The 14,190-nt window shown below is 41.3% G+C and overlaps 1 protein-coding gene and 1 long non-coding RNA gene across 2 annotated transcripts; one reads left to right on the forward strand and one right to left on the reverse strand.

Moving 5' to 3' along the window:
• Positions 1-3,300: 3,300 nt before the first annotated feature.
• On the forward strand, positions 3,301-6,724 carry LOC117446871 (uncharacterized). Its single transcript, XM_034083349.2, has 4 exons — positions 3,301-3,492; positions 4,359-4,553; positions 4,644-4,720; positions 4,835-6,724. Exons 1-4 carry the CDS (start codon positions 3,397-3,399, stop codon positions 5,106-5,108), a joined length of 642 nt encoding a protein of 213 aa, XP_033939240.1. The 5' UTR covers positions 3,301-3,396; the 3' UTR covers positions 5,109-6,724.
• Positions 6,725-7,755: 1,031 nt separating this feature from the next.
• LOC117447096 (uncharacterized) lies at positions 7,756-9,903 on the reverse strand. Its single transcript, XR_011643275.1, has 3 exons — positions 9,206-9,903; positions 8,475-8,599; positions 7,756-8,264 (listed from the first exon to the last, which is right to left on the reverse strand). It is a non-coding gene; the product is annotated as an uncharacterized lncRNA (long non-coding RNA).
• Positions 9,904-14,190: the final 4,287 nt, after the last annotated feature.

Below are 14,190 nucleotides of genomic sequence, written 5' to 3' on the forward strand. Positions count from 1 at the left end.
CCTGGCTGCTTTTGCTTGTATTAATAACTTATACACACATCATTTTGCATGTTTTGCAACATGTTTTGAACATCTGAGAGTAAAAACAACATGAAAACACTGCATTTTTGCTCCTTTTGGACTGTCACAACTACAGTACGGCTCATTTAAAATGCTACAAACAGTTGCAGGAAGACATCATATGCCTGTAACAAAATATGAAACATTAAAAGCATTTTGCATTGTCGCTGTTGCATCTAATAATACCACAGGCTACTATTGTATGTGTTATGAACATCATTGTGAAAAAACAAAATGAAAAAAAACTAACATTTTTGCCCCCTTTGGACAGTCATAGTTACAGTATGGCTTATGTGAAATGTTGCATTGGTCATGTAAAAAAATAAATAGGACATGTACACACCTATGTGTGAAAGGCTGTGTAACAGTTGCGATCGCCTTGCAAGCACAAGAACACTTTGCAGGTCACACAACGCACTCGGGTTCTTCCAGTGCAGCCTGCTACCCTGCAGCACGCCGCGTTCTTTAGGCTGATCATCTCTGGGAGATGGGCATTCGCCCTCCTGCGGACCGAGACATGGGGCACTGCCGTCACAGGACGTTTCTTCCCTTGATTTGAGTTGTCTTCTTCCTCTGACTGTTCAGAGAGGTCTGCATCGCTTCCTTGACCGTGATGCTGGGCCAAGAGGGTCGTAGCTATTTCCGTACAGAACTCAAGGAACTGCATGATGCTCTTCTTTGGTGCAGCACATATTGCGAGGTCTTTGCGGTATAGTAGCCAGCTGTTGGCTAAAGCCAGATCCGTGAAGTGCATTAGCATCCGCATCGTTCACTTCTTAGTACGGGCGCTCATGCGATAGTTGCTAATCATTCTATCGATCAAATCAACTACACCCATCTTGAGGTTGTACTCACGGACAATGCTTGGTCGCGAGACAGTCACATATTGTTTCAATTTCTTGTCCCAGCACTGGCAGGTGTCTTCAGGCTCTGTGCCATGAACAACAGACATCATCAATACTGGTTTGTTGTCGTACCACTTCACTACACACAACTTTCCGTCTTCAGTGGAAAGTTCTGATGAGGTACCTCTTCCTGTGTTTTTCATGGTTTTGTCAGAGGGTAGCTTCTCCTTCGCGCCAGCGAGTCGGTTCTTCATTATTGTACCAGTAATGTACATCTCCTTCTTCATCATTTGTTCCACACATCGGATGCTTGTGAAGAACCGGTCACAATATACTTTCGTGCCACGATGCAGAGTTTGACACCGACGAGCCAAGACTAAGCCTCCCAACCCCAGGCCCACCTCTTCTTCTTCAACCTGCTCAAGCAGTGCACCTTTACCTTGATACAGATCAAAGTCCAGCACAGTGCCATCTGCTGTAGCACAAACGAAGTTCTTGATGCCAACTGGGTTTGGCTTCATTGGCAGATATTGTCAGTATGGACAGGCTCCTGCGAAAGGAATCATCTGCTTATCAATAGATGCGCATTCAGGTCGATTCTGAGACTTGCAGCCTTGCAGAATCCGATCCAGAAAAGGCCTCACCTTCCAGAATTTGTCCCTCTTCCTCAGATCTTCTGGCACATCATCATCAATTAGCACTTTTATTGATCCCCTCAGTCTGAAGAATCTGTCGTGCGTGAATCTGTCAGTGATGGCAGTGATTCTCAAGGCTTTGGACCAGTACATCCTGATTGTTGGGTATCGGATGCAGGACATCAAAATACAGGCACCAAAAAAGTGGTAAACCTCATCTACAGAGGTGTTGAGTGGGTCCCCACTCCTAGACAGTGACATAGCATTAGAGCAATCTGAAATCATTTTCATCAAATCTCTATCTATATACTGTTCAAAATAGTTTAGTGGGGTCCAGCCATTTCTGTCAAGCTCAGTTTCGTCCTCATGCTCAAACTGGGCAAGGTCTGGCATCAATGAAGTAGCCCTCCAGCGCAACCCACGTCCTGCACAACCAGAATCAGAATAAAAATAGTACTTATTGCAAAGTAAGTTACATATTTTTACCCATGCAAGCAATTCACTGAGGTTTATTGGTGCATAACGTAGTTGAATCTGAGTGGACGTTTATATAAGATTTGAAAATGTACCCTCAAGGCATGCTAAAATAATAACAATTACCTTTATTGGGCTGTCCCTGAGTGCTTGGTCCTGGTGTTGGCTCTTCCGAGTCATCATCGGAGAGATCAGCCTCGATCTGCTGAGTTTGACGGCGCCGTCTGGGAGTGCGGGATGAACCTGTATCTGTCCCTGTCCCTGAACCTGTCAACAAGTGTTGTAAATAAGCATTTTGCTTCCTATCCTTCACCTAGCCCTGAGGCCCTGCCTAAAATAAACAAATATCCACTGGGTCTTGGCTAACCATTATTTTCACCACGGAGACGTTTACGTCCTCTGCTGTGCTCAGTGGGCTGAGGAATGGGGTCCTCATCATCACTACTGTCATCCTCATCCTCACTGCTGCTTTGCTCCTGTGGTGGGGGTTGATAATTGGCATCCAGGATGGGATCATCGTTGTCAGACAAGTCTTCCAAATCTGAGTTGTCTCCATCAATTAACCCAAGTAGCTCCAATGCTCTTTGCACAGAAAAACGCTCTGGAAATAAAAACATGAAAAAATCAAATACAAACCAATGTCATTTATATATGTATGTATTTATGTATTTCTTTGTTATTTATTTCACTGGGACAATGTACAGCTTTTCAACTGCACCAGAGTTAGCTATAAACAACTCTAGCTATTAGCTATAGCAAGGCACATTTGTACTAGCATATTAACATTTTCAGCCTAACTAATTTATGTATGTATGTATGTATTTAGTTATTTAATTGTTATTTATTTCATCGGGACAATGTACAGCTTTTTAGCTGCACCAGAGTTAGCTATAAGCTATTTTACTTATGCACATTTTTACTAACATATTAGCATTTTCGACCAACCTAAGTCACGATGTACACATACATGTACATCATGTTTAGCAGCATACCAAATTGTTATTTTTACACATTTTTTGTCAAATGTGCATGTCATGACAAACGTACAATGCTTTGATAAATATCTAAATCAGAAAAAGCCTTGAAATAGGATAGGACTTCTTACCTTGTCGAGGTTTGTATTTGGAGCTGCCACTTGAATTATCCCTTGTGTTTGCCGCCATTTTGAATTTTTACGGTAGTGTGTTGTACTCTTCTGACACCACCAGATGGCAGTGTAAGTGCCCACATACGTGGCCACGAGGCCCCAGTTCAGCAGAATAGGCTACATGCACAGTCACTTCCGCATTCTACTCAGAGCTGCTGATGCATTTCCTGTTGATGAAAAATGACGACCTTCTACACCCGCTGCCTACAAGAGCTTCCGAAATTAAAAATGTCGGATGTTCATCGGATTTGCCGGACGACTAAAGCCCCAGCCAGCAAACTCGATAAAGGCTTCAAATTATATGCTGCGTCATATATACACAACTATGAAGGTAAGAAGGTAACAGGTACTAACCAGCTAGCTTATGCTCCGGGTTATGCTAACGTTAGCTGTCAAAAGCTAGGTAACGCCAGAGCCCTATAGTATAACTACTATTATTATTATTATACTATTACTATAGTAGACTACTATAGGGCTCTGGGTAACGCTATGTACTGTTTCTGGTGTTAATTCTTTAAAACATTAGCCATTTTGCTAACAAATACTATCGTTTAATAGCCTTATAGCCTAGCCAAGGTTGTCTTGTTGTTAGCCACACTGCATAATGGTATCGGCTTTTGTAAAGCAATGTTGCCATAGATGTTTTGACGTGAGTATAGATCTAACGCTGTTGCTCTGTTTTTTTTTCATTCAGTGTCCAATAAAGACAGGCTGACAGGGCAGGTCAGCGTGAGAGCCTTGTGCTACAGGTCAATGAGGAAGAGCGAGACAGCACACAGTTTGAGTGTAGGCAGGCAACATTGCCACTGTGTTCCCCCCTGTTTATTGAGTTTCAGTTCAGTTAAACATTAGTTTACCTTAAGGGAATCTCAACAGTGTCCTACTTGTCCTACAGTGTCCTACTGCTTTATCACAGCTGATTGGTCAGATATTATTACATTGATTATGGATGTGTAAGTATGGGGGTTCAAATATATAGTCAAAACTGCTTTAATACAATTTTCAAGGCATCTTAGTTTCCAAAGAAAGTTCATTGTGGTATTGTAGGGTAAGAGGGTAACACTAAGCATTCAGGAATACATGCTTCTTCTAGGATAATGGGTCAGTAAAAATAACCAATAATTCTACTCATAACCTCCTGGCTCATTTACCACAAGTGAGGTTACTAATCACTAGTATTTCTTCTCTCTTTTTTAGATAACGCTTCGTGACTCATCACCAGTGGTGCTCACGCACAACCAGTGCTCCTGTGTTGCAGGAACTGTTTTGTGCAATCACACAGTAGCATTGCTGTTCCAAACAGCACATTACACTGAACTGAACATGTCAGTTGTGCCACCTGTGCATAGCTGTACTGAATCGGAACAGCAATGGCACAAGCCGCGAACAATGGTAATTTCAATGAGGTTCAAATACTTGTAATCTTTCACAGAGTTTTTGTTTTAAAGTGACTCAACGAACAGTACTTGTCTTTTCCTTAAGGGTGTGAAGCCAGGGCCCATCAACTCCATGGTCTTCACCAAGCCTGTACCAAATAGGATGGTGCAGACTGGAGTAAGGTCAGTTTAGCTGGAAAATTGTGTTTCCTGTGTTTTTTAAATTCATAATTCTGGTGCTGTATTTCTAACCTTTGTCACATTAATGTGCTATATTGTCTTTGCCATTCTTTGTAGGAGTGGATTCTACAGAGGCATGGTGGGGCCATTACCAGATCCCTGCCTGTTCAGAGTTACGGAGGCATACTCAGCGTTCAGCATTGAAGACAGACCGCTTGTGACCACAATGAACATGAGACCTGACAAGCCCCTTGTGGAAAGTGCCTTCGGGATTGTGCAGGAGGGCAGTGTTCGGTCCTATCAGATGCCTGCTTTGACGTCTCGGTACACCACACTTCACACCACCAACACCCCACTTGCCCATAGAGGGGTATGTGATCTTGCCATGTGATTTACCGCTGGTGTGCTCAGAAGAGGAGCAACTGCATATTAACAGCTTATCTGTTGATTTAGAAATGTCTCACAAAATTGAGGAGGCTACCCGTGAGCAAAGCTCTAGCTCAGAGTGGCATCTGCTCCGCAAACCCAGGGTTACTGCGTCTAGGTTTAGAGAGATTTGTCACGTCAGAGGTGAGAGCTCTGCTAACTCTCTTGCAGAGCGAATACTCAAAGGTACAAGGCAGACTGCAGAAATGAGAGGTGCAGAGATGGAGCCCACAGTAGCAGCTGAATACAGTAGACTGGCAAACGTGAACTACTCCCCTTGTGGCCTTGTCATTCACCCCTCTACGCCCTGGCTTGGTGCCTCCCCTGATGTTGTTGAATTCAAATGTCCCAAATTATGTCGACTGGAATGGAATGGAATGTGGCTCCCCTAAGCTCAAGAAAAGCCATGCCTATTACTGGCAAGTACAGGGTCAACTTCTTGTGTCTGGGATGCAGTGGTGTGACTTTGTAGTGTGGGCACAGGAGGACTACCTGGTGCAAAGAATATACACAGATCCAGAAGTGCAAAGAGCAATCAGAGAAAAAGTAGACTTATTTTTTTTTTACACATACATGCCGAAGTACCTGTCATTACAAAAGTAGTGGGCACTGCAGCCATTGATAACTCTGAGCAGTTAGCTGCTAGACCCTGGCTCAGCCGCCATTGTTTTTAGGAGGCAATCCCTCAATCATGTGTTCTGAATGACAACAAAATGTGAATTTAATATTTTGTTTTTGATATATATTGTTTATATTGTTTATATTGTTTGTTCACATTTCATATATGTAAATAAATATACAATTGTATTTAAAAAGACAATAAAGTGAAGTGATTTTTTTGTAATGAATAGTAAATCATTGCATTTGTAAGAAATCATCAACGCATTGTAATTTGCTATTTACCATTTATTCAAACAAAACACTAGCGTGTGTCAGGCAAAACGGTGTGCTCACCCAGCTTAATCACAGCTACCTGCACAGGTGTCATCATCTTGTCTTATTTCACCCATTTCTTGACCAGTGCTTTGTTCTGATAGTTTGACAGCATACATGCTACTGCAAACAGCTGGGTGATGTTGTAGGCATGGGACAGGAGGATGACGCCATCAAAAAGTTTGTTCTCTTTTATCCTCCTGATGACACGCTCCACATGAACCCTCAGTCTGGCAATGGCCTGTGTCTCCCTCACCTGATAGGCCGGCATTTGCTTCTGCTTCGACAGAAAAGGTGGGCAGTACACTTTGCATTTGCAGCAATCGCTGATCAGTAGGGTTGGGTACCGAGAACCGGTTCCGGTTCGGAACCGGTTCCAACATTTCGATTCCAACGGTATCATTTAGAAATGTGAATTTCGGTTCCGCTTTTCGATTCCTGAGGAAATGTTTCTCGCCGCTCTCCGTAGCCTACTGCATGACTGCAGCGGGGCGGGAAATGTAGCGTTGTATCTACATTTCCTACAGTGTAACCTGAAACCAGGGCCGGCCCGTCGCACTGGCATTATAAATGTTCGCCTCGGGCGCCAGATCTGTGGAGGCGCTGCGCTGACAGCTCTGGGAGAAAAAAATAAATGTTTTGACTGTTGGTGCTCATCCTAATTTTCGGCCTTGATGTAACAACATTCATAATTAAGTAAATGTAACACCCTTTTCACCCCGGTTACACTTTTCATTTGCCCTGTACGATGGGCGCTGCAAGTGATGAAAATGGGGGATGTTGGCTTATCTGGCAACCGCAGCTCACAGCCAAAGTGCGCGTGAGCGAGGGAGAAAGGGAGGGTGCACTGGAACCGGCGCTGTTGTTATTAGCATCTGGTGCTAGCTGCTCTAGAAAGAAGAAGATGTTTCTACAATGATGTGGAGGGAGAGTCCTAATAACTTCAGCTCAGTGAGGTAAAGGACTCTGAGTGTTTAGATAGTTCACTTTAGTCTAAGTTATCTCAGTGGGTCTCAAACGGTTTGGTCACAATTTATGTAAACACATATTTCCAAGGCACTCTTTTATAATTGGGATAAAACAGGTTTGAAATCATTCCAATGTATACTATAGGACAGTAAACCAGACATATCGTTTTAAACTGGAGATAAAAAAATATGCATAAATAAAATAGTAAAATAAGATATGAATGAACAACAAAAATAAAATGCATTACATGTAGGCTATTTGTTATTTAATTATTAAAATGTAAACCGATCTTTTTCATATGGGTGTTTAGAGTTGTACCCCCTAGATCTAGTCTCGTAATTCTGCTTAAAGTGCACCAGATTGAAGCATTTTACTTCAAAATGTTCAAACATTTCTTCCCGGTATGCCTGAGAGGCAGATATGCTTGTTTTTCTCAACAAGAACTGTTTTTAAAAGTTGGACTGTTGCACTGTTGTAGCTTCAGTGGTTCTCAGGTTAAAGTTACATAGCAGTGAATATAAACAGACTGATTAATGTGAATATTACTTTAAACTAACCTGTGTAAAAGTTTCTCGAATAAATGTAATTTTTTTGGTGGAAGAAGCATGTATCATTTTTTTACCCTGCCCCTCTAAGAATCGGAATCGAGAACCGTTAAGAACCGGAATCGAAAAGTTGAATCGGAATCGGAATCGGAATCGTGGAAATTCAAACGATACCCAACCCTACTGATCAGGAAGCCCTTATCTACCATCACTGCCATGTTTTCAGTCAACAACGCAGCTATTCCAGACTGTTTGAAAATCTCCTTGTCGCTGACAGAACCACCATACAGACTGGAAACAAATGTCACTGCGCCATGTGGGGCTATGCCAACCAGGGCTTTCATGGTGCAGTGAGATTTGTATGTAGAATACATTTCACTTTGGAGGAGGAGTGAGGATGGTGTTTGACACCTCAGCTCTGTGCAATCCAGGATCACCTGTGTGTCTGGGAAATCTTTGAAGGCCTCTGGGAGGTGGGCTTGAACTTCTGCAGGTGTAAGCCAGATGCACTGTGACCCCAATAAAGTTGTAAGAAAACTTGTCCATGTTGCAATGATGCGGCTCACAGTGGACTGGTGTATGTTGAAGCGGTTTGCAAGGTCCCTTTCTTTCAAACCCACCGACAGGAAGCAGAGAAAAAGGAAGAACTCGTCAATTGGCTGAAGCAGCTGTCTCTGGAAGATAAAAACAAAAAAAGGGTACTATATTAATGTTATGAGAGTAGCACACGATGGGAAAAACATTAAGTTGTTTTAGTTCTCTGATGTATTCAAAAATGATTGAGTACTATAGCCTTTTAGCCTACACGAAAGCAATGAAATGTCAGAGAAACATTTCCCCTTCAGTTTGTGTTTAGAGTGTGTGTTAAAAGAAACGTAGTTTACCGTTGATGGACGTGCGTGTGTAACCACTTCTTCATTCCTCTTGGCAGCTGATATCGCTCTTGTGACATGAACCATTTTATAAATGGAAGGCTCAGAAGGCCATCAGGTGGTTATAGCTCGGGAATCTGTACACAAAAGACACATGTCAGTCATTAATGACTCGTTAACTGACACACATGGGCTAATGCTTTCCTCTTGTTTGCTGTAATCCATTACAATTCAAATAGACTGATTAAGAAGGCACTTGGTGCAGGTATAGTAATATACAGCAGTAACATGTAACAACTACATTAAAGCAGCAGTAATAATCTAAAACATAAAGGGAACATTTTACACAGAATGACTACTTTTACTCTTCATTCTTAAGTGTGCAACTGGGAGAAACGCAGTGGATATTGACATGTACTTTTACTTTGGTAAGGTTTTGAAGATTTCCACTTGTAGTAAAGTATTATCAGTATGTTGTTAGTATTAGTATGTTTTACTCCACCACATTTAGTTAACCTTCATAGTTTCTAGTTACTTATAAAAACACATGATTTATGATTCTACATGTTCAGTTCAGGAGTATTTTCAAACCATAGTATTTGTACTTATACTTCAGTTAAGTTGAGTAGCCTACTTATTCCAACACTGCATGCATATAGTCAGCAGTCAAACGGCAGGTAAACAGGATTCTTTATAAGCTAACCCATCTCAAAAACTTGGATAGAATTTAGCCAAAACATTACCTGGTATAGAATCGGATGTTGTCGTCGGAGCCAGCAAACCGCTGTAAGCAAAACTCTCGCTGGACTCTTAACTCCTGCAGTTGCTTCTGCAGATCCTCCACTGTTTTGGAGTTGTCTTCTGTAGCTTGAGAGGACATGTCCAGTGAAGCTGGTTCAGGGGCTGAGCAGTAATCATGGTCACGGACATCCATGTGCTCTTCCTGCTCCTCCCGAGAGACTGGTTCAGTGGGCCGCTCCCTTCTCTCCCAAACACTACCCCGCGGTGTTTGAGCAGTGAAGTGATTCCACTCAAACAAAGTTGGTACAGCACCTTTCACAAGCCTCCTACGGCCATCAAGGGTTTTTGGCTCTATTAGTTGATCCGTAGCGAAGTGACGACTGCAGACCTTGGAGTGAGAGGAGATTGTGAAGTTATCGCGTCGTATTTTAACCAGCCACTGTCTTCGCAGCTCGAGTTCGGTCGGAAAGCCATGGAAACTTAGGACCCCGTTAAATTTAGCTGATGCCGTACAAAGTGGGACACAGCAGTGCTCGGAGTAGTTCTTTACTTGTCTTTGCAAATGCTCCGTTTTGAAAATCTTCCGTCGACTCATATTTAAACCATAGATTTAAACAGTAAAACATTTGTGGACGCTCAGCTACGCAGACCGGAAGCAAACCGGAAGCTCCCAAGCAGTATTACGGCTAAGGCGGAAGTACGTCTCAGACCCTAGTGCATGTAGCCTATTGACTGTGGTGAAGTCATGTGACCAAAAATGTGATGTCCACGCATGTGTACGCCAGGCCCTAGGAGCTATTAAGGATGCATTAGCAGCTCAACCCCTTATTTGATGATTTGGCTTTTTACTCCAGAAAACGCAGTCAGTGTAACCAGATATTTGCCAGACACATCTGTTTTTCCTTCTTCTAAAAGCCTTGACTCTGTTAAGATAAAAATAAGAACGTACAAGTATGTAAACTGAGTAGCAAATAAGGGATAATGTTTGAACAGACTAACAGTTTGATCTCACATTAGTATTTATCATGCTAGCGCTACTGCAATACAAGAACATTGCCGTTTCTTTATTCAAATGAGCTCCATGTTGATTATCAAATATCTGTCTTCAAGCACAAAACCATGCATGTAACCCCTAACTAACAGCCTTTTCAAACAGCTCATTAATTAGATAACTATCTAGCTTTGACATTTCGGCCAAAATGCTTCAGTATTGAAGTAATGATAGTCACAAGCAAGAAATGGCAATCGGAACAGTCAAGTACTGTGCCCAGAGGCTAGGCTGAGAAGGTTGGAGGTATGGGTGTGGAGGTCTTTGTGAGAGAAAGGAATGAAACACGACAGACATTATGCAGGGGACCAGACCTCCTGTCATAGACGTGAAGTTAACATTGTTTATTTTTAATAATATGTAACAAATGTTTTTCTGTACCCTTAACCACTTGGTAGTTGCTATTCGCACATATTCATTAGAATTTAAAAAGACTGACATTAGACTTTCTCGTTATTGTATGTGTACACCAGTATGTTGAATAATTGTCCAATAATATTATTTCTCATCTGAATAAAGGGTTAAATATGAAAGTTATTTGCAGTTATGTGCAGACAGCTGCTGAATGAGGAGTGACACATGGACTGAATTTACAATGAAAACTGAATGGTGTCATCTAACCCCCACCTCTAATAACATCATTTATCAAAACACATCATACAATCTTATCAACTGTCTCTTTGAATACTCTCTTGCACCTTAGATCAATATGTAAGTGTATATTGTAAAGCAGGAGAATAAATGACAAAGGCACTCTTAACGTTTTTTATAGCTTTGATATTTCTTATGAAGTAGATAATCTAATTCAGTTTTACAAAGTTTATATCAGGTATGCAAAGCAATGCGCTCCCCTTCCAGTTACTTTATAAAATCAGTTGGAGATCATTTCCCATCAGTCACGACTAGAGTTGTCTAAAATGGAATAAAACAATCGTCCTCCATACCCGTCATTACAATTCACACTGCATACTTGCTACTGAGGAGCAGACACAAGGAATTAGACTTTTGGTGTATCCATTATGTGATTAAATTACCATTCATAATTTTGCTATCTGGTGCTTTAAGCTTGGATGGTTGCCTGGTTAAACAGGCCGCCTCTTCCCACAGAGATATCCATGTTATGTATTGTGCCATTATTTATTCAAATAGCTGTTTTTAGACAGTACTTTGAGTATCATTTGGAAGCAGGAGAGAGACATGATATCTCATTGCCCTTTTATTTTAATAACTTTGAGGATTTTGCTAGTTGTCTGCATCTGTGGTATGGATCATGTTATATTGCAGCTACAGAGAATAAACCTTCAAACCTTTCTTTGAGTCGGGCAGATTGGGTCAAGTATTAAAGGGAAATATTGAGTCCAGTAAACTTGTTTTAGCTTGATTGTTTTTATGAGAGAAAGCAATGATCCTTTTCATTTCTTCGTCGACATCATAAAGGACTCAATAAGTCACCTTTCAAGGTTTTGGCATTTGAGTTTTAGATGTCAATTTTTCTCGCAGTAAATGACATATTAAATCAAACGGTACCTCTGCGCCATCAAACTCAGCTGATGTATTTCTCACTGCATGGTTTACAAAAACAAGTCACCTTCAGGGAAATGAGCTGAGGTGTATTCATCTCCGACACGGTCATTAAACTCTCCCAGCCCCATGCTGATCAACAAACTCTTGCTTTATAACTCACAAGTCTTGGAACAGAATTGCTATAGACACCCAAATTGGGTGGAGTTAGTTTTCTAGTTTGAGAGAAAATAACTTTGTCAAAAAAGTTGATTTAAATATCACCCAGGGGGCCATAAATCACTTATACCCCAAACCTCCATTTGTCTCGATTCTCTTGTAAGCCAGTGAGTTGTAGTGGGCTCCGTTTTTGTCAGCTCTTGAGGGCTATAGTTTGTCTAAGCTCGGAGACTTCATGTTGTCGCAATTATAAATTAGATTGGTTCTATTTTATTATTTTATTTAATCCATACAGAGATCATCTTTATCTTTTGGTGATTGAGGTGAAACCACACTTGAATAAGTGGGGTAACAGGGGGCACAGTTTATTTGTTCACAGTTTCTAGGGTTCCATCTATGCTCTCCATTAAAGCATTGTAAGTAAGCAACGTGCAGAGAATACTCAAATGAGTTGTACGATATTAAATTCCACCTACAGCTGCTGCCATCTGATTAGAAAACAAATATATTGGGAACAGTGACACCATCTGCTTGATGACACATTTCATCTCTGGAGATATGCAAATAACTAATCAGGACTGCTTCAAGGTCAAGCACTCTGGCAATTTACGTTTAACATGGCAACTGGCAAAACAAATCCATTTCTCAACCTTAACCTTTCTCACAGCCTCCCATGCAATGGGAGTGGAGTAGCCATGTGTGTTTTACTGACAGACTGACTCACTGGGGGGTATTGAGAGGTTACATCCTCCCACACTCTTGAATGCATCCTCTGTACAGGGAATCAGATGCAAATAAAGAAGTGACAGATATGGAGCACTTGATGCATAACTAAAACCCGCACAGAACCGGGTGCCAGGCAACAGATGCTGATAACTGCCTCAGATTACGTCCTAGATTGTTGTCAGCTCAAGCCAAGACTGGGATGCTATATTTACCGCTCTCTCCATCCCTCCTCTGATCGTGTCTGTGCCACTGCGGTGTGTCAATTCCACATTATGTCTGGCCGGGAGATCCAGGTGTGAAACTGAGATAAAATATTCATTCTGAATGCCAAAATACTTTAACTGAAGCAGAAAATGATTCGGCACAAGAGGGAGAGATTGAAGTTTTGTAGTATTAATTATATTATTGATGCCCCAGATGTTTGGGGGTTGGTGTTTACAGTTTTTAAGGGAACTTTTGAAACATTTTATTTTAGTGGAACCTGAAACATTTTTAAGACAGCTGAGGGGACCCAATCTGAGGTGAACATTATACTTAAGGGTATACTTAATCTTAATCGTTTCAAGCAGCTATTTTAAAATCAAAGCCTTTGATGAGGCTCCATTACTGTGAGCTAAATGGGATTCTTCTGTTTGGACATGGATTTAGAAACTCATTGAAAGCCAGGACACCTTTGGCAAAATCTAGCTATGGACTTCTCAAAAACAGCCCAGTCAGCGATTATGTCAGCAGAGATGAGAAGAGAGCGTGGGGGAAGATTGGTGTGAAAAATTACAAAAGAACAAAAATTAAGTTTTGCTGACACAACATTTTGACTTGAGAGTCGTTCTTTCAAACAGGATTTTTAGGACTGCAGGGTTTCAGCATCACATCTTTTTTTAACAATATTAGCAATGGCAATTGTTATACAAAATATACAAAACTGTGTTGGAGAAAGTATTATTAAAAAAATAAAAAACACGTTTGGCAAAGGAAGGACACAGGACAAAGACTGTGAGGACAGAGATCTCCACAGCAGTCAGTCTGAGCAGAGCAGCTTAATGAAGAGCCTGAAATAGAGACTCTCTATTAGGGCTAAGGAGGCTCCCTGCACCATCAGCCTATCAGGAGCGACAATTGCCTGACTTGGCTCTTTGTATACCCTCAAGATAGATAGGAGGCTCTAGTGCCGAAACAGAAGTAACTTCAAGTAATATTGCAGTCCAACAGATAACATGTACCCATCTTTTTTGCTCTTAAATTGCAGTATTACGATCTAAATCACTGTATGAGTATTTGGCTGCCGATTACATGCATATCTGACAGGACATGGAGCACATTGCCAACATTACATGCAACCAGTAACAGTAAAAGTACTGGACTGTCCATTATGCTTATCCATGGTGAAAAGACTGGATCTTATGAACTAATCTCTGCATGTTTATTTGGTGCCAACAATACCACTTTGGTTACTTTAATTTGAGTTGTGGAAGCATTGCACTCTACTGGTGGCTCTAATGTATTACAATCCTTAACAGACTTTTATATTCAGAT

The sequence above is a fragment of the Pseudochaenichthys georgianus genome, chromosome 5 (genome assembly GCF_902827115.2).
Source record: "Pseudochaenichthys georgianus chromosome 5, fPseGeo1.2, whole genome shotgun sequence".
In the NCBI taxonomy this organism is placed as follows: Eukaryota; Metazoa; Chordata; class Actinopteri; order Perciformes; family Channichthyidae; genus Pseudochaenichthys; species Pseudochaenichthys georgianus.

Excerpts from the sequence above, each read along its gene's own strand:
- LOC117446871 (XM_034083349.2), top strand. The coding sequence starts at position 3,397 with ATGTTCATCGGATTTGCCGGACGACTAAAGCCCCAGCCAGCAAACTCG. Across the intron at positions 3,493-4,358 it reads ATATATACACAACTATGAAG|ATAACGCTTCGTGACTCATC; the intron begins GTAAGAAGGTAA and ends TCTCTTTTTTAG. Across the intron at positions 4,721-4,834 it reads ATGGTGCAGACTGGAGTAAG|GAGTGGATTCTACAGAGGCA; the intron begins GTCAGTTTAGCT and ends CATTCTTTGTAG.